Source organism: Mastigoproctus giganteus, chromosome 10, assembly GCF_048544385.1.
Source record: "Mastigoproctus giganteus isolate SK-2022 chromosome 10, ASM4854438v1, whole genome shotgun sequence".
Classification (NCBI taxonomy): domain Eukaryota; kingdom Metazoa; phylum Arthropoda; class Arachnida; order Uropygi; family Thelyphonidae; genus Mastigoproctus; species Mastigoproctus giganteus.
In genome coordinates this window covers 222,460,442-222,481,198 of record NC_143584.1, presented here as the reverse complement: position 1 = coordinate 222,481,198, position 20,757 = coordinate 222,460,442, and the positions used below count along the sequence as shown (strand labels likewise).

The window sequence follows — 20,757 nt, the reverse complement described above, 5'->3', positions numbered from 1 at the left end:
TAACTCTTTCTATTTCCTGATGGTTCTGTTTCCAACTTGGTCTGGTGACGGATATCGGTAAGATACCCGAAACGTCATCTTAATGTAAAGTAATGTAGGCGAACAGCCTAATAAACTATATTATTAATTTTCACGTGGTCTAAGAGTGGTTTTAATTTAATAATAACTTTAATAGAAAACAACCAAGTAGCATCTTTCCCTAACTATATTAATAAACAGCTGCATCTACTGTTTACACTTCCTTCCTTGTGTAAATCTTATGCAAACTGAAAGAGAGAGAGAACCACAACCATCTCCTAACCTAACTCCTATTGGTTAATTTTCAATTCAAATGAACAATAAGCATTATAGTGAACCCCTTTGATTATCGTACATCAGAAAAGTGACCTACATATGACGATTAGTGAAACCTTTCACAACAGCTGCAGCAATTCAGATGCGTAAACGGCCATTTTGCAACAGCGCCTCTAACGGAAAATTCCTAAACTTTCACAAAAATACTATTATGCATTAGTTGAACGGCGCAGCTCTGTGTGCATTGTGTTAGTTGTGTGACAGCAAAGTGTTTTGATATTACTTTGATATTCAAGTGCACATTGGAGGAAACAAAAAATTGTGACAATGATATTTAGTTCAAGTGATATTTTATCACCAGCCCAACTTAAAAAATTAACTGAACATAAGTATAGTTCATCGGGTTCAACGTTATTAGACCCGTGTATGCAACCCTTCTGGAACTGGCTAGTGACAAAGTTACCCCTATGGGTTGCCCCAAACTTATTGACTGTTGCCGGTCTCATTGTAAATATTCTTACATCTTTATTACTCGTAGATTATAGTCCTGATGCTTCCCAACCGGTAAGTTAATTTTCTAGGTGAACATTTTTATTATGTTACAGTGCCCTTCATGAGATTTAGGGATATTAACTGTCAAGAGAGAAGTATGTTGTGAGAAGTAGCGCGCTGTTCAAGATTTACAGACCGTATGGAAAAAAAATAATAAAAAACGCATAATGGAAGTGGTATTGATATTTGTATTCATTGGCGTAAAAATATATGTCTTAATATAATGTCAATCTTTTAAAATGTTTTGATAATAATAAAAGAAAATTTGAACAATAGGCATTTTAAAGTTACATGCTTAATGTTTCCCACATGAAAACAGAGACCACTAAAAATAGGAACACCGGTAACAGGCTCTCCCGTTGACAACATATGACGTCATAAATCGGATGTTGTGCACACGTGATGTGTGACCCTGCTGTTGACTTTTTTTTTTCAGGGCACTTCAATTAGAAAAAATATTTACGCAATCGGTTAGGTAATACGCCACTTACATGGAGACAACAGATGTGAACACAGATTTTTGACTAAAACATAAAATGTATTTATTATGTTACACTGGTAAACGTATATCACATGTATTGGTTGGCCTAAGAAATAAGTGCATAAAAATTTGCATATTCCTTATGATAGAATTGCTTCTGTTTGGGAGTACAAAAAATGTTCAAACTGGAACCATTTTTTGTTTCTGTTTTTTGTTGGTTTAATATTTTCAAAGAAAGCTAGACAACACAGTTGATTGTTTTAAAATCTTAAAGATTATGAAAAATGTCAGAAATGAATCAAATAAATAAATATTAATTAATAAATTCAAGGGAATTATTGTCATTTTAACTTCTTAAGAGTTTTATGCAGAAATATTCAGTAAAAGAAATACCTTGACCACAAGTAATTTGTCTACCTAGTAATCAGAATAAAATAAAAACCTCTGACTAAAGTTTATGGCTAGTGACAACCTCATTAGTAATTAATATGATATTATTAGTCCATAAAAAAATTCACAGGTGATGTGTTTCTTATTCTCTTACTCTTTTATATGCTATTTAAAAAAGAATTTTAATTAAAATATAACATTATTGATGTGCAATGTGCATTGCCATCTAATTAACATTAAACCCTACTCATATATAAAACACTTCTTTATCACCAGGAATGATCACTTTTATATATAGAGAGGAGCATGCATCACTCAACTATATAAAATTTGACAAGTTAAATTTACTTTCTGATTGAAGGAGTCTAGATGCAAAACTTGCCAAGTCCATTTCTTTTGTAATGGAGGATTTGACAAATTTAGAACCTCAACTAGCGTTGGACATTGCGAGGCTTGCATCAAAACTAAAATTTTACATTAAATTTTATACTGGACTTGATGCATTTTGCAGATTTTTCAATTAACAATTGATAGATATAATCCAGAAAATTAACATTTTCTGAATTATACAGAATTCATGTATTCTTAAACTATGGAATGCAGAATGATGGGCCCATTTATTTTCATTGGATAGGTTTTAACAAAAAAATTCATCTTTAGTTTGAAATCTGGACTAAAGATGAATATGGCTAAAACAACAAAAGCAATGATCGACAAGTATGCCACAGAAAGGGATATGATCATTGAAGGAGTAGTAGTTGAAAAGACGGATTCATATCTTGGACAAGTCATTAGCTGTAATAATGATAAATGGCTGGAAGTCAAGAGAAGAATAAATTTCGGATGGATAGCATTCAGGAAATATAGTTACGTACTGAGGAGCAATATCCCATGTCTAAAACGTAAAATAATGAACCAATGTATACTCCTCACCATGACTTATAGAAGTGAAACTTGGGCACTTACCAAAAGAATGGAAGAGAAGCTGAAAACTACACAGCGAAGAATAGAATGAATTATATTAGGAATCGAACTGTTGGATAAGAAGAGAAACACACATGGATCAGGCAGCAAACACAAGTAAAAGACATTCTTATCAAAACTAAAGAACTGAAATGGACTTGGGCAGGACATACAGCTTGAAGACATGATGACAGATGGACTAAGAAAATAACAGAATGGTACCAAGAGGAGCTGAAAGAAAACTGGATGACAACAATGGAGGTAGACAGATGAAATTCACAAGTTCGTGGATAGTAAATGGATGGCCATTGCACAAAACCGAAGGAACTGGAAAGTTGCTGGAGAGGCTTTCATCCTACAGTGGATTGAAAATGGCTGATGATGGAGAACCAAAGATTCATGTGGCACCCATAACTGAATTATAAAAGAAATGGACTTCGCAGGTTTTGCATCTAGACCCCTCAGTTGCATAATTATTGCGTAAAAGTATAATTAAAATGTAATAGTAGTTAGTAGTAATAGAGGCATGTGATGCAAGAAAGCAAGCGTATGAGCTTATGTAGCATCAGCCAAAAAAAAAACACACAACCATTCTGTCTAAAGTTTGTCCAGTTCCTCCTTGAATTTATTTAAGCTATCAACTTCCACAATGACAGATCGAAGTTTGTTCCAGCAATTAACCACCTGCTGGCTAAAGGCAAATTTCTGCACATCTATTCTACAACTGTCTTTCCTCAATTTGAATTTATGCCCCTTCAGGTTCGTAATCTGAGCAAGCAGAAGAATCCCATCAGAATTCAGCGTGCTCAACCCATTCAAGGCCTTATACACCTCAATCAGATCACCTCGCAGGTGCCTAGTCTCCAGCCGCTGCAATTTGCAGAACTTAAGCCTTTCTTGGTAAGAGGACCCCTTCGTTCCCCTCACTAATCTTGTTGCCTTTCTCTGTATAATTTAAGTAAAATGTGGATGAAAATTGAAATTGCAGAATTATAGTTATACATGCTAAGATTGTGGATATTCAATAATAGCCACACATAGTGGGAAATGTTACAGTAAGAACTTGATTTGTTTAACCTAAGTAAAATTAGTGAAATGAAACTCTTTTTAACACATGCAATTTTTGTTAAATTTATTTTAGTTTTTGTACAATATGTGCATATATTGCTTAAGGGCTTCACCAAATCCAAAATCATGAGACCTGTTTCATTTAGTCAACATTTCAAAACCTCTTTGTGCTTCATTATCAAGACAACAAATGGCTTGTACTAGAGCCTGTGTGTAACCTCCATCTAATAGAATTTGATCTTTGATTTCATATCTGGTAAGGTGATATATATATGTATATAGTCATACTGCCATGAGAATGAACTCAAGGTCACCACAAGACAGTGTACTTTTAAGAGTAAAGGAGTGGTTATTGTGCTTTGATTTTTAGATTAATTTTAAGCTAAGGTAATCGTATAAAGGGATAGCAGATAATGTATGGAATTAATCCTGTTGCCATTTCAACCTTAGTCTATAATAGAAATTTAATATCTGCAATCACTCCTTTTTCCTACTTCACTCATCGCCCTCCTTCTTAAATAGACTGGTGGTGAACTTTGGTTCATTCTCATGACGGTAGGACTGTACGTACACTTTCATGTTTCGGTCAACTAAAATAAATTGAATTATACCAAAATTTCATTCATTATTGATATTCTGCCAAATGCGTGATCACATGTTTATTCAACTACTTTTTTATATCTATCTACCTTCAGCCCTCCTCTTCATCTCCTCATTTTGTCGATCTCCCTTTGAGTGTCCTCAGTTTTTCCTTCTGTCATATCCTTCATCAATCCCTCACCTCACAACATAATTCAATTCAATTTCTTCCACCTGCAGATTATTTCATTGAAACATTTGCTTCTCAAAAACATTTTTACCCATTGCTGTTCATATCCATATTTCTGTGTTGCTCTTTGTGGTTTTGACCATTAGGCTTTCCAAATACCTATACTCATTTTCTTGTACTGTTGTCTCTGTTTTAATATTTAAATCACACCTTTTTTCTTCCTGCTTTCATAACATTTGTCTTCTCAATATTTATGCACATTGCAAACCTACTACAGCTTTTCTTTAACCAATTTCTGCAATCTCTCCTCAGAATTTGCCACATTGTCTTATCATATACAAATCTAACATTCCCAATAACCTCCCGCCATCTTCCCAATACTATTTTCTCTCTCTCTCATCTATTTTTCCTTTTATCGGGATTATATTTTGTTTATTGTCCTACCTAACTGTTACATTTTGTCCCTAATATTACCATTAGCATTAGTAGAGGCATATGATGCAAGAAAGCAAGCTTATGCAGCATCAGCCAAAAAAAAAAAAAAAAAAAACCCCACTTCCACTTCACCCCTTCGTTCGTTCAAAATACCTGTCCAGCTGAGCCTTAAATTTATTTAGGCTATCAACTTCCACAACAAGGGATGGAAGTCTGTTCCACCAACCAACTACCCGCTGGCTAAAGGCAAATTTCCACACATCTATCCTACATCTGTCTTTCCTCAGTTTGAATTTATGCCCTCTCAGGTGATTATTCTGAGCAAGAAGAAGAATCTCATCAGTATTGAGCATGCTGAAACCATTCAAGGCTTTATACACCTCTATCAGATCACCTCGCTTGTGCCTAGTGTCCACACACTGTAATTTGCAAAACTTAAGCCTTTCTTCGTAAGAGTACCCCTTTGTTCCATCCACTAATCTTGTTGCCCTTCTCTGTACTCGTTCCAGCACCTCTACATCTTTCTTGAATTGAATCCTCCAGCAAACAAACTGAATGAATATTTTGCATCTACATTCACACGTGAGGAATTATTAAGGTTTGAAAATGGCAGAAGGTTATCAAATTGTAGCAGGTTGCTTAATGATTTTGTAATAACTGAGAGCAAAGCAGAGGAGAAATTGTCGAAGTTAAACATAAGAAAGGCACCTGGGGTGGATGGGATCTATCCAGTTATATTAAAGGAGGCGGCAAAGCAACTAAGCAAACCCTTAGCCATAATTATGAGAGCATCCTTGGACTCAGGGAGGTTCCCACGGACTGGAGATGTGCAAATGTATCCCCAATTCACAAAGGGGGATCGAAGGGTGACACGAGTAATTACAGACCAGTTAGTTTAACTTCTGTTCCGGGTAAAATAATGGAGTCACTGGTTAAAGATGCATTGCAGGATCATCTAGACAAGACTGGAGCAATAATTCAGACACAGCATGGGTTTGTTAAGGGAAAGTCTTGTCTGACAAATTTGATTGGTTATTATGATGTGGTCACAAAGGAACTGGATGCAAAAAATAATTTTGATATCATATATTTGGATTTCAGGAAAGCTTTTGACACTGTTGCACATGGACGACTACTGTACAAATTGGAGCAGAATGGTATTAAAGGTAAGTTGCTACAATGGATAAAAGGATGGTTAAGTGGGAGAAGACAGAGGGTGGTAATCAATGGGTGCTACTCTTCATGGACTAATGTTATTAGTGGAGTCCCACAGGGTTCGGTGTTGGGTCCACTGCTGTTTTGTATATTTATCAATGATATTGATGAAGGTATATCAGGCTTAATGTCGAAGTTTGCAGATGATACAAAGGTTGGCACGGTTGTTAATGACAGTCATGGCAGTGTGCTACTGCAACAGGATCTGGCGCCTCCGTAGCCAGGTGGGAAGGAGCAACAGTGCATAGCACACTCTTCTTGATTAAACCGGGGTTCGAGCCCATCACCACCAAATACGGAGGATGTGGAAAGGTCAGGGAATGACCACCGCATATTCCCGGAGCATTATGGCCTTAGTTGCTAATGCTTCTTAAAACCAAACAACAAGCAACAGGATCTAGATAATTTGGGCAGATGGGCTGAGAAGTGGCAACTGAAGTTTAACCTTGACAAATGCAAAGTACTGCATATGGGTAGAAGTAACCCCAGAGAAACGTACCAACTGTGTGTTACTACACTTAAGGTGGTAGAAAATGAAAAAGACCTGGGAGTAATTGTGCAGTCAGATATGAAGTTTTCTGAGCAATGCAGACAGGCTGCCAGGGCAGGTCATCGGGTTTTGTAGGCGCCTCCGTAGCCAGGTAGGAAGAAGCAGCAGTGCATAGCACACGCTTCTTGATTAGACCGGGGTTCGAGCCCGTCACCACCAAATAAGGAGGATGCGGAAAGGTCAGGGAATGACCACCGCATATCCCGGAGCAATATGGCCTTAGTTGCTAATGCTCCTAAAAAAAAAAAAAAAAAAAACAAATAACAAATAACAAAGCAAAACATATCCTCAGAGTACTGTGTTCTGATATTATGAATCGACATATTGGTTCCTTGTGCTACTAACACAAAACTCCTGTACTAACAAATAGATTCATGAAGTCAGCTTCTAGTACAAGATCTCCACATTGAGAAGGTGGATATCCATCTTCCCATTGTGCATATCCACCTTCTCCACATTGAGAGAGTGGCTATGCACAATGGGAAGTTGGATGCGGAATTCAAACAACCAGGAAAGTAACTCTGATGGTGAAGTTATTTGGGAAGGTCCTGGTGCCCTTGGTTTGTAATTATTTCACAAGAGTGGAAATAAATAATTACTAGCTCCACGAACTCCTGGACTATTTGGTTATATTGGCTATTTTTTGCCTATTTGTTTATAGCAACCTGAGTATGAAATTCATTGAACTTGTACCTTTGCATATGCAGATGCCATGTTTTGGGGAAGGGGATGCTTATACAATATAAAAAAAAAAATGAAGTGCCAACGGTACATGAGGTACGTTATCTGCCTTCTCACTATTGGAAAATAAAAGCATTGCTGCACTATTGGAAAATAAAATCATTGCTGCAAAAACTCTAGAATGATTATTGTGGTGGGTATAAACAAACATTTTACTATGCATGTGTCTGCTTAAACTTATGTCTTTTTTAATTATTCTTATTTTTTCCCCATTGAGAACTCCATAGCCAATATTTTGAAATTCAAACCACCAAAGATGGTTTTTTTTTTTTTTTTTAACATTTTCGGGTGACAAAAAAAAGTCCTTGATATTCTTTGCTTGTTGTTATAGGGCAGAGTCATCTTGTAATATGAATTCTCCATTATTGAATAGGCTCTCTCTCTCACACACACACTTAAGCACCGGACACAAAAAAAGAGAGGAAAAAAAAAAAAAAAAAAAAAACCACTTCATTTTCCCATTACATCCAGTAATTTAAAAATCATATGATGAAAATAAAGCCTTTGTATTTAATGATGTGCATATTCCCACACAATTGACTAAAAAATATCTCAAACCATCATTGATGGAAATGTCAGTCTTGATCATATTGCATGCACAGATTCACTGCAACTGCAAAAAATTTGCAGTAATTAATGATGCCACTCAAATTAATTTTTGTTTCATTACTAAACAAAACTTTTTGCCACAACCCTACCAGGGCCTAAGTTGAGGATATGTGGGCCCTAGGCAAAAGTTTTTTTGGAGTAACACTGTAAAAATGTTTATTATGAAATGCCCTACTTTAATAGAAAAAAAATTTTGATTACACAATCAATATAAAAATGTAAAGCAAATAAATCTCCATATATTTCTAAGGAAATATATACAAATCTTAACATATCGTTAGCACACACATTCTGACTAGAAGCTACGTTACGATTTGAAAGTATATTTTATAAGGAAAACAAGCACTTATGCTCATTGTTACACTATGGATATCACCAATTTTGGCTGTGCCCATTGCCATTTATGGGCCGCCTCAAAGTATGGGCCCTAGGCACATGCCTATTTTCCTAGGCTTGAGATTGGCCTTGCACTTTACTTTGGGTCAATACTGATGCTGTTTTGTCCAAGTAACTTGTGCTTGCTGCTGTTGTTTAATGTGCATTGGCTTCTTAATTGGAAAATAAAATCATTGCTGCAAAAACTCTAGAATGATTATTGTCCATTCCTTTTGACCCATTCCTTCATTTTAAAAAAAAGGTGTATCACCTTTCTTTAAAAGAGAAAGCCAAGAACTGCAGCATTACTATGGATTTCTTTCACATTCAATGGAAAACGTTGCGATCAGATTGAGAAAAATTGCTGACAATACTGGTATCTATATTTGAATAATTTCAATGTGCAAAATCATTCAGATTTATTAAATTTGAATGTGCATAAAACAAATGGTATAAAATTTTCTAACAAGCATTGCTTAATGACACTAACGGTATTTAAAAAAAGAATGGTGACTTTCAATTTATCCTGCAATATTTTTCTTGTTACACTGACCACTTATGACCCTTGTGGTTACTGTGCCTGTATTGTTGTGCCTACAAGAATCAAGCCTGCTTTGCCTCTATGTATACTATAATATTTGTTGTGTATAATAGCAGGCTGCAGAGTAATATCATATTAAATGTTTGCTGATCTGTTTAAATTTTTAAAATTTTATTGAGTGCTATTGATGAAGAAACCAAAGAATTCCAGAATATTTAGTTTTACTAATATAAATTTTTAATTAAAATCCTAGATCTAAAATTATCTTCTTCCAATAGTGTGTCTAATTTACATATTGTTTATCTCTGCTTGTCCTTCATTTCTTTCATGTTGACCTCACTGCATTAATACAACTGGTCATATTTTTGTTGTGTTACTGGATGGACATACATTACAGACACTTGATCATGTCTTGTTATTTATGCTGAACCCATAACAAACTGCAATGCAGATCATTATTCACATTGTCAGTGTAAAATATTCTGTTTATACTCCGGCACGACAACCAAGTCAGTAGAGTTTACAATAAATCGTCAATACAAATATTTATCGTATTTAGTAGTCACGGGCTTGAACCCCGGTCCACTCAAGAAACGCGTGCTATGCACTCTCGCTCCTGACCACTGGGCTATGTCTGTATCACTATAAGTTAATGTTTTTTCTTTACAATAAACTAATTTTATGATTTGACTGAGTGCTTTTGAAAATTGCCACACAGTGGAATATGATTTGAGGAGCTGCATTTAGAAATATCATGAATTTCCACTAATGTATATACAAAGGGTACTAGGAAAGTTTTGCAATATGACGCAATAATGAATCACAGGAAGCTGCTTGTTGCTGCATGTTGAGACATGTTCATACGTGCATAGTAGCCGCCGCGCCAAGTCGATGGGCTCAGTTATTCATTAGTAGTGAGAGTGTAAAGTGCTTGCGATGGCATCGTGGTCACGAAATGAGATAAGGACAGTTTTGTGGTATAATTTCGTGCGTGGTTTAACCATAGACCAGTGCTTAGAAGAAATGACTCTTGCACTAGATGATGATTGTCTACATCGTACAACGATATTCAGGTGGTATAGAGAATTCCAAAGGGCAAATTTCACTCTGGAGGATTCTGAGAGGCCGGGAAGGCCACGAACGTCAGTTACGGAGGAAAACGTTACTGCTGTGAGGAAAATGCTTGACGAAAACAGGCGAGTGACCTACCAACAGATAGAGGATACTTTGGGCCTAAATGCACCAGCAATTCATTCGATTCTGCAAGATCATTTGCACGTGAAGAAACTTTGTTCTCTCTGGGTGCCGCATCAACTGACTGAAGAGCAGATGACACGACGTGTGACTTGGTGCCGGGAGATGTTAAAAAAGTTTGATAAGGGACAATCTCGGTATGTGAACAACATCGTGACAGGTGACGAGACTTGGCTGTACTATTACGATCTGCCGACCAAGGCTCAAAACAAAGTTTGGGTCTTTGATGATGACAACACACCCATAATTGTCAGAAAATCCTGATCTGTAAAGAAGAAAATGATAGCTGTATTTTTCAAATCGAGTGGAATTGTGGAACGTGTCGTTTTGGACACGCAGAAGACAGTCACAGCTAAGTGGTATACTGAACAATGCCTGCCTAAAGTCATTGGATCTATGAAGAACCTGCGGCCAAAGTCAAAAATGGACACCTGGTACCTCCATCACGATAATGCTGCAGCTCACCGCGCCAAAGCCTGCACCGAATATTTGACCACGACAGGACTGAAACTTCTCAAACACCCTCCCTACACTTCAGACCTTGCTCCCTGCGACTTTGCACTGTTCCCGCATGTGAAAATGAAGCTAAAAGGGAGGCTGTTTTCCAGTAATGAGGACCTTCTACGGTCTTGGGACAACGAGTGTGCTTTACTCCCTAGTGAAACTTGGCAGAACTGGTTTAAAGATTGAGTTCGGAGGATGGAGAGGTGTATTGAATGTAGAGGAAATTACTTTGAAAAAATTAAATAAACAAAGCTGTATTGCAAAACTTTCCTAGTACCCTTTGTAACTTGAATCTTTGTATCAATCAAAGGGACACCAAAGTGGTTGGAGAGACACTATGGCAGAAAAGTCTTAGGGTCAGGTGTTGACATGGCACACCAGTACCTGCACAAAATTACAGAAAGGATTTGGAAACTTTCTAGATTATTTCATTTCTAAAGCAGAGGCTTGGTTATGGTATTTACTTATGTTTTTACTCTATATTAATATGAAGAGTTGCCCATTGATTAAATAAAAGTCTGTATATAAAGTGTGATAGCAAAGTGGCACAAGTGATATATAAAGAAAATGAATTATGTATAAAATTGTTCCAGTTATGAATATACTATGTGAAAGGCATTACATGGGATGAACACTCAAAATTTGTAAAAATTAATATTAATAATATTGCATTGTTATTGACATTTTGGATTAAACCTTGGGTATCTATTATCTCAACAGAATTGAGCAGGCAACAAGTCTCCTCCAAGACCTGTTACCTGATCTTGTATTTCATTGCATACATTGTATTTCATATGTTGTAATTCATTTTGTACTGCATTCATTTTATTTCACATTTTGTTTATCATTTCATATATTGAAATCATTACTAATATTGTTTACTTTTAAATCAGGCACCAAGATGGGCATTTGTACTTAGTGCACTTGGACTTTTTATTTATCAGACATTAGATGCTTGTGATGGAAAACAAGCAAGAAGAACAAATACTAGTTCCCCTTTAGGGGAGTTGTTTGACCATGGCTGTGATTCAATTTCTACAGGTCAGTATTGTACAAGAAATAGTAATAGTAGTAACAGTAGTAGTATTTGCCATAATTCCTATAATCTAATCTAATCTAATCTAAACCTCAACCCCTTTAATGCATATTTATGGCTCCTGTTTCTGGAATTCTTTATAACAGTGAAAATTCCACCTTCATCCATTTTACTAATCCCTCTCAAAGCCTTATATACTTCAATCAGGTCATTTATGAGGTTCCTCATTGCCAAGTTCTTTCCTTATACAGTTGTCCTTTCGCTGATTTCTGTTTTTCCTCAAATGCTGCATTTATCAGCATTAAAACATAGCCCACTTCTTTGACCATCTCTAAAGTCTGTTCAGAAATGGTCAGAGAAGTGGCAGCCATGTATCATGGAGCGCTGCTTGACACTGATCATTAATGACTCTACCAATCTTTATGTTGTCTGCAAATTTTGACATCACACCTTCTGGCCCTTCATCAGTGTCATTTATGAAAATGAGAAACAACAGCAGTCCAAGAACCGATCTTTGTTGAACCTACTCCTGACATTACACCAATCTGAAAAATATTCATTAATCACAACCTTCTGCTTTGCAGTGACCCAGCAGTTTATCTCATAATCTTACCAGTAATCCCAACCTGCTCAAGGTTATATAGTAACTTCTCATGAGGGAGCAAGCCAAATGCTTAGATATCTATCATAGTGACATAGTGTTTTTTGTCTGGTGGCACGGGGGGGGGGTCTCCCCCAACTCTGCGTTTTTACTCTGTGTAGAATACAATACTCTGCATAAGCCCAGGGTGTGTGTTTTGTGAAGTATTAGTGTAGGTTGTGTTGTTCCTCTGACCACTTAGCTGGGCCTGTGGAGAGCCACTAACACCTGCAGTTTCCATTGCTGCCTCGGGGAGGCGAGCCAGAACAAATTAGGAGAGAAGGAAGCTCTGGCGGGGTGAACTTTGGTGTAGCCTAGGCATTCAAGGAGAGCCCAAAAAAAAAGAAAAAAATTTTATTGGAAAGGAGATAATGGAGAGATAGGAAGAGGATGAGATAAAAGGGGCAAAGAAGGGGGGCAGTAGTTGAGGCACTTGCCTGATTTGAAAGGGGAGACAGTAAGTGGACCCCCCTGGTACAGGATGCCCATCCTGGTCCAGAAGGTGGGAGTTGAAAGTGGTGGGGTCATGCATCTATATATATTATGTAGTGGCATGTGATGCAAGAAAGCAAATGTATGAGCTTATGCAGCATCAGCCAAAAAAAAAAAATCACACCATTCCCTCCAAATGCCTGTCCAGTTCCTCCTTAAATTTATTCAACCTATCAACTTCCACAACGACAGATGGAAGTTTGTTCCAGCAATTAACCACCCGCTGGCTAAAGGCAAATTTCCGCACATCTATTCTACATCTGTCTTTTCTTCATTTGAATTTATGCCCCCTTAGGTTCGTAATCTGAACAAGTGGAAGGATCCCATCAGAATTCAGCGTGCTCAACCCATTCAAGGCCTTATATACCTCAATCAGATCACCGCGCAGGTGCCTAGTCTCCAGCCACTGCAATTTGCAGAACTTAAGCCTCTCTTGGTAAGAGGATCCCTTCATTCCCCTCACCAATCTTGTTGCCCTTCTCTGTACACGCTCAAGCAAATCTACATCCTTCCTAAAATGAGGCCTCCAGACCTGTACGCAGTACTCAAGGCGTGGCCTGACCATTGCCTTATACAGAGGGATAATCACCTCCTTTTCCCTGCTAGCAAAATTCCTATATATCATTGACAAAACCCCATGACCTGCCCTGGCAGCCTGTCTGCATTGCTCAGAGAACTTCATATCTGACTGCACAATTACTCCCAGGTCTTTTTCATTTTCTACCACCTTAAGTGTAGTACCACACAGTTGGTACGTTTCTCTGGGGTTACTTCTACCCATATGCAGTACTTTGCATTTGCCAAGGTTAAACTTCGGTTTCCACTTCTTAGCCCATCTGCCCAAATTATCTAGATCCTGTTGCAGTAGCACACTGCCGTTACTGTCATTAACAACTCTGCCAACCTTTGTATCATCTGCAAACTTCGACACTAAGCCTGATATACCTTCATCAATATCATTGATAAATATACAAAACAACAGTGGACCTAACACCGAACCCTGTGGGACTCCACTAATAACATTAGTACAAATTGTACAAGAAGAGCAGCACCCATTGATTACCACCCTCTGTCTTCTCGCACTTAACCATCCTTTTATCCATTGTAGCAACTTACCCTTAATACCATTCTGCTCCAATTTGTACAATAGTCTTCCATGCGCAACAGTGTCAAAAGCTTTCCTGAAATCCATATATATGATATCAAAATTATTTTTTGCATCTACAAAGGGTACTAGGAAAGTTTTGCAATACAGCTTTGTTTATTTAATTTTTTCAAAGTAATTTCCTCTACATTCAATACACCTCTCCATCCTCCGAAACCAATCTTTAAACCAGTTCTGCCAAGTTTCACTAGGGAGTAAAGCACACTCGTTGTCCCAAGCTCGTAGAAGGTCCTCATCACTGGAAAACCGCCTCCCTTTTAGCTTCATTTTCACATGCGGGAACAGTGCAAAGTCGCAGGGAGCAAGGTCTGGACTGTAGGGAGGGTGCTCGAGAAGTTTCAGTCCTGTCGTGGTCAAATATTCGGTGCGGGCTTTGGCGCAGTGAGCTGGAGCATTTTCGTGATGGAGGTACCAGGTGTCCATTCTTGACTTTGGCCGCAGGTTCTTCATAGATCCAATGACTTTAGGCAGGCATTGTTCAGTATACCACTTAGCTGTGACTGTCTTCTGCGTGTCCAAAACGACACGTTCCACAATTCCACTCGATTTGAAAAATACAGCTATCATTTTCTTCTTTACAGATCGGGATTTTCTGACAATTACGGGTGTGTCGTCATCATCAAAGACCCAAACTTTGTTTTGAGCCTTGGTCGGCAGATCGTAATAGTACAGCCAAGTCTCGTCACCTGTCACGATGTTGTTCACATACCGAGATTGTCCCTTATCAAACTTTTTTAACATCTCCCGGCACCAAGTCACACGTCGTGTCATCTGCTCTTCAGTCAGTTGATGCGGCACCCAGAGAGAACAAAGTTTCTTCACGTGCAAATGATCTTGCAGAATCGAACGAATTGCTGGTGCATTTAGGCCCAAAGTATCCTCTATCTGTTGGTAGGTCACTCTCCTGTTTTCGTCAAGCATTTTCCTCACAGCAGTAACGTTTTCCTCCGTAACTGACGTTCGTGGCCTTCCCGGCCTCTCAGAATCCTCCAGAGTGAAATTTGCCCTTTGGAATTCTCTATACCACCTGAATATCGTTGTACGATGTGGACAATCATCATCTAGTGCAAGAGTCATTTCTTCTAAGCACTGGTCTATGGTTAAACCACGCACAAAATTATACTGCAAAACTGTCCTTATCTCATTTCGTGACCACGATGCCATCGCAAGCACTTTACACTCTCACTACTAATGAATAACTGAGCCCATCGACTTGGCGCGGCGGCTACTATGCACGTATGAACATGTTTCAACATGCAGCAACAAGCAGCTTCCTGTGATTCATTGTTGCGTCATATTGCAAAACTTTCCTAGTACCCTTTGTAGTTCCTTTAGAAAAGCATGTACGGGGGTTGGTGAGCAAAACAAGCAGGGACAGAGCCTCCTAGTGTTTATTAAAAAGGTTAATAATTGCATGCCAAAACAGTAAAATTTGGACAATTGAGCTCATGCACTTGCGCACACACACACACACACACACACACACACACACACACACACACACACACACACACACACATTTACATACATAAGTTTTTTTTTTTTTTTTTTTTCGTAATATAAATTAAGTAGATTGAATATTTATTCCTTTGATTAAAATTAGAATTATTTCTTCTGATGTTTGGAACTAGATATGTTTTAAATATTAAATAACTAGTACAATGCCAGCTGATGATGCTCTGTTTGTCAGTTTCATCATTAGTTTTAATTCAGACTGTTGTGGTTAAAATATAATGTGATGTTAGTTCACTCTGAAAATAAAAATTTTATAGTATGTTACTCATTTTGAAGTGTCTACAGGTTAGTGGGCAATGTTTTTTTTTCTTCAAAATGATCTAATGCATGAGTTTGAGAAATAAGTGAAGTACTACAGAAATGTATATCATGTGAAGGATGTCAAAAGGGAAACCATTCCAAATAACGTGAATGATCTCATTACTCATCAATCACCCTTTGTCGTTTTATTTGTAGGGTTTGTTTGGGCATAAGTCCATAATTTTTTTATTTAATTTTTCTCTTTCTGTTACCACAACTATGAGCAGTTATTATAGCACATCAGGTATTTCGGGATATATTTGATATGATAAATCTCTGGATATGCAGGTGCTTGCATACCATGTACCCATTATGCTTAGTAGAGACATTGCAAGTTGACAGGACAGTATTATGTTGAATTGTTGCATTGAAGTTAAATCCCCTAGTGCTATAGATCAATGCCATCCAAGCTTTACTCCACAGATATCACTTAAGCATTGTGATGAACCCCATGCATCGTTTTGGGGTCGTGCTATCATCCTGTTGCCTCTCTGTAATCTTGTTATATCTCATTGCAGCATAACATTTCTGGGATGATGAAGTTGAAAGGACCATCAAGCATATCACCTGTGTCCACCCACTATTCACAAATTGACAGAGGCTATTCAATGAGCATGTCTGAATATATCAGAGGACGTATATAATCTCTAGGAATCTATACTAGTCTCTTTCTCTGTAGACAGAGATCTTACAAATTAAATACCTCATGTTAAGTGTATGTTGGGTTTTTGTTCCTTTTTTTATTATTAAATGTAATGTGCTACATAACTCATTTATTTTCCACAAAAATAAATGCTCATATCTGTGCTCGATTTGAGTTATAACAGGATTATTTTAGAAGAAAAATAATACTTTAAAAATTATCCTTTTCATCAAAACATGATCTTTTTTATATTTTAAGAAATTTTTGGTACATCATTATGAATTTCAGTATCACTGAGAGAGAGATATCGCACATTGGTAGTGTGCCCAGTAGCATCATGACTATATAAACTTGCTTGTGACTAGGATTTTGTTCCTGATATATGCTATTATTGAGGAAGATCTCACCTGAATGCTTTTGCTCCCACCTAAATGTAAAAGAACCTATTCAGTTGTCATAATTTTCAGAAATGTTGAAAAAAGTCAACATTACAACATCGTCGGCATTTTGAAAATTCATACATAATGGTTTGAAAAGTTTGGAAATCATTGCTAAAAGCAACCACTATTGTACTGAGCTGTAAATCAGAAAATATCTTAAAATTTTATAAAAAGTTTATTCGTGTACATACAAGCAAAAAATAAATAAAACTGTGTGCTAAGTGTATAAACAAATGCTGAGCATTACTGCAGAATGTTCAGTCACTGCGTCAATACTGAGTAGTTGTTAATTTTGTGTGCCTTTATGTTTATGGCACTCGTTGTTTGACCACTGAAGAATGACCGCTCATATACACTATGGCACATTGCTTGAGTACATTTTGTGTGTTGCTGTTTTATGCATATATGCATTGAGACAGTGAACGTGTTAAGAGATGATGGGGAAATAATATGAATAAGTAAGTGCTGATTTCAGTTGGAAAGAGAACACAAGTAGCAAAAGAGTTTGGTTTAAATATCAGATCATGAAATAGTATGTAGTTAACCTTATATATAAAAAAATAGCATTATTCCTGTGCAGGTTTTCTCTGGTGTGATTTTTAAGATTCAATGTTTTAAACACTAAATTAGCAGTGCATTAGCTAAATTTTCATCTTCACTTATAATAGGAAATGCTTTTTTTTTTTTTTTTTTTTGTTTTTGAACAATATTCTATTGATTTATCTGCTTTAATACTCACTTTAGCTATTTTTTAGGGGGGTTGGAGTTGGTAAGAAAATTTTATCAACAGCATTTTAACTAATTTTTTTTATTTATTTTTTTTTTTTTATTTAGTGTTTGTTTCCCTAGGTGTGTGTGTAGCTGTTCAATTGGGAACATATCCTTCCTGGATGTTTTTCCAGTGTATTGTAGCAATGACACTTTTTTACTGTGCACATTGGCAGACATATGTGTCAGGAACATTAAGATTTGGGAAGTAAGTATGCATTGGCATTCTTAGTTTTCTTCAGAAATTTCATTAAAATTAAAAGTTATTTAATTTTATTAAATAACTGAGTGGTTTTACAACAGTTGGTTTTTTTTTTTTTTTTTTCCCTCCTGTTTTCAAAGAAATGTTAAACCTGACAACTACTGTGCTATGCCTGATCCTCCTAAATATAGTCAGACTTTCACTTGAGATGTTTTGGAAATGAAAAATTGTTTATTTGGATTATGCATCCCAAAAGAACTGTCATATACAAACATGGCTATTTACTTCTTATAAACAACACATTGTATTAGCATTAGCATCAGCCATGGAGAGATTGTGCAAGGCTCATGGGGTAGAATTAATTGTTTTAAATTGGTGTGTTGGCAGACATATGGTGGAGGCATTTGCTACAGAAAGTGGTTCCTCTTTGTTTTATATTTAATTATTATTCAAAATATGCTTTATAAAATGTTTATATAATCATGTTTATATTTTATGACTGTAACTTTGTTTTTCATTCTCAGCAAAATTGATGTTTTTTTTTGTTTGTTTGTTTTTTTAATTTATTAAAAATACATTATTTTTTAAATATTTATTTTTATTAAAAATTGAAACATTACATATAATAAATGCTGCAATCCATTAAGAAATGAAGAAATATTGATGTACTGCAAGCAAAATAAAAAAAAAAAGAAAAAAAAAAAGCTTTTTCAAGAAATCAAAAACCACAGAAGTATAAATGGGATGGTATGATTTCAGCAATTGAATCTCTCTGAAAAATAAATGCATACTGCTCTACTGTTAAGTATTATTCCCATGAACTAGAACTGAATGCCTCACAAAATGAGGCATTCAGTGTACTTTTCAAATTATCACATAGTAATAATGACGTACAGCCTAGAAAATATGTAAAAAATAAGAAATTTATGTTTGAAAATTACTAATGGAACATAATGCATTATGTTTGAAAATTACTAATGGAACATACATCTGGCACCTGCAGTGTTTTTTTTTAAACCCGGCTAGCCTACATTTGTGCAGTCAACTACCCTCAGAGAAATATTCTAAAAGTGCCAGATTTTTGAATTTTACTGCAGAAATATAATTTTCATAAATATATATTTGATATGATGCTTCTTTCATAACTCTAACATTGCTTTTTAAAATCAGTGCCATTTGCTTTTTCGCCACTAGAACTACTTCAGTATCAGTTTTTGTATAATGAATTTGGATCACTGCTTATACATATGTCAGAAAAGATATGGTTATTAAGTTTACCTTTTTTTTTTAGGTTTGATGTTACAGAAGCTCAGTTTATAATTATGTTAATTCATCTTATATCTGCAGTCTTTGGACCAACAATATGGGAAATACAGGTAATGATTTACATTCTATTACAGGGTGATTAAAGCAGAAGTAAACATTTCAAAAAATCATAGAAATGAAAATTGGTATTTCTTATTGTAGAGACATACATAGATGGACAGAACACTACTTCATCCATTATAATAACATACTGCCTCTTCTATCATTGAGGTAGTGACAGTGCTGTTGAGATATTCTCATGTATCCACCTGAAAGGTAGGGAAATTTGATTGATTTGTTGGAAGAATCAGAAATCAGAATTGTTATGCATTTGAGGCATAATCTGGTTTTTCAGCATAAATATTCCCATTAATGCCTTTTCCAAAAAAAAAGAAGTATCATAAATTTTCTGATGTGAAATAGCATACAACATGTTTTTTGGAAGCCTGTTCATGCTTGATGACTTAAAGAAGGCTGTTCCCCTTTTCCCTCCACCACAAATAAATGTGGTAATTGACTTTCCTGCTCCAGTAAAAAGGGATTTATCACTGAAAAACAAGTCATGCTATCATGACATTCTCTTCCACTTGCTATTGAAAATTAGAGCAAAACTTGTATTGCTTGTGTTTGTCTTTCAGTTTTAATTGCCTGTATTAATTGCAACTTTCAAGCATTTCAAAAGTAAATGCTTCCAGGAAATATGCTAGACTTATTTGACACATATTCAACTTGTGCTTGTGGCTATATCAGTAAGTGGACTTTTGTGAACTTTTCTTAGAATATATAGGCGTCTCCATAGCCAGGTGGGAAGGAGCAGCAGTGTGTAGCACACGCTTCTTGATTGGACCAGGGTTCGAGCCTGTCACCACCAAATACGGAGGATGCGGAAAGGTCAGGGAATGACCACCGCATATCCCCGGAGCAATATGGCCTTAGTTGCTAATGCTCCTAAAAAACCAAATAACAAACTTAGAATATAGACTTGTATCTTCTCTGAAAGTCATATTGTATGCTAATTACTGAATTTGTCTTTGCAAACTGAATGAAATAAAATGATTTTTCTCATGAAAAAGCTATTTTAACATTTTCTTTCTGGAAGATGTGATAAATTATACATCTGGCAGGAAAAATTTGTTTATCTATCATTTGGTATTTGTGAATTCATCATGTGCATGGTTACTATTTCATGAACATTTGAAAATATTTACTTCTTTTTTAATCACCTGGTATTATTTAACCTATGAAAAATTTGTAAAGTTAATATAAATCAAAATTGAAACATAATGATTCCCAGTACCTTTTTAGCAGTCTAGCAGATTAATCCTTCACCAATCAGGTTTGTTTTTTTTGGAAAAAAAGGAAATAGCATTAGTAGAGTCATATGATGCAAGAAAACAAGCTTATGCAGCATCAGCCAATAAAAAAAAAAAAACACGCTCCCATTTCACCCCTCCAAGTACCTGTCCAGCTCAGCCTTAAATTTATTTAGGCTATCAACTTCCACAACAAA

At 36.2% G+C, this 20,757-nt stretch overlaps 1 protein-coding gene across 1 annotated transcript in view; it reads left to right on the top strand.

The window, feature by feature from the left end:
• Positions 1-532: 532 nt before the first annotated feature.
• LOC150079960 (cholinephosphotransferase 1-like) overlaps positions 533-20,757 on the top strand; it is an 85,970-nt gene continuing 65,745 nt past the window's right edge. The window contains exons 1-4 of the mRNA XM_090383292.1: positions 533-858; positions 11,635-11,782; positions 17,807-17,948; positions 19,234-19,318. Coding sequence (XP_090239418.1) covers positions 622-858; positions 11,635-11,782; positions 17,807-17,948; positions 19,234-19,318 — 612 coding nt within the window. The 5' untranslated portion in view covers positions 533-621. The remainder of the gene's footprint in view (positions 859-11,634; positions 11,783-17,806; positions 17,949-19,233; positions 19,319-20,757) is intronic.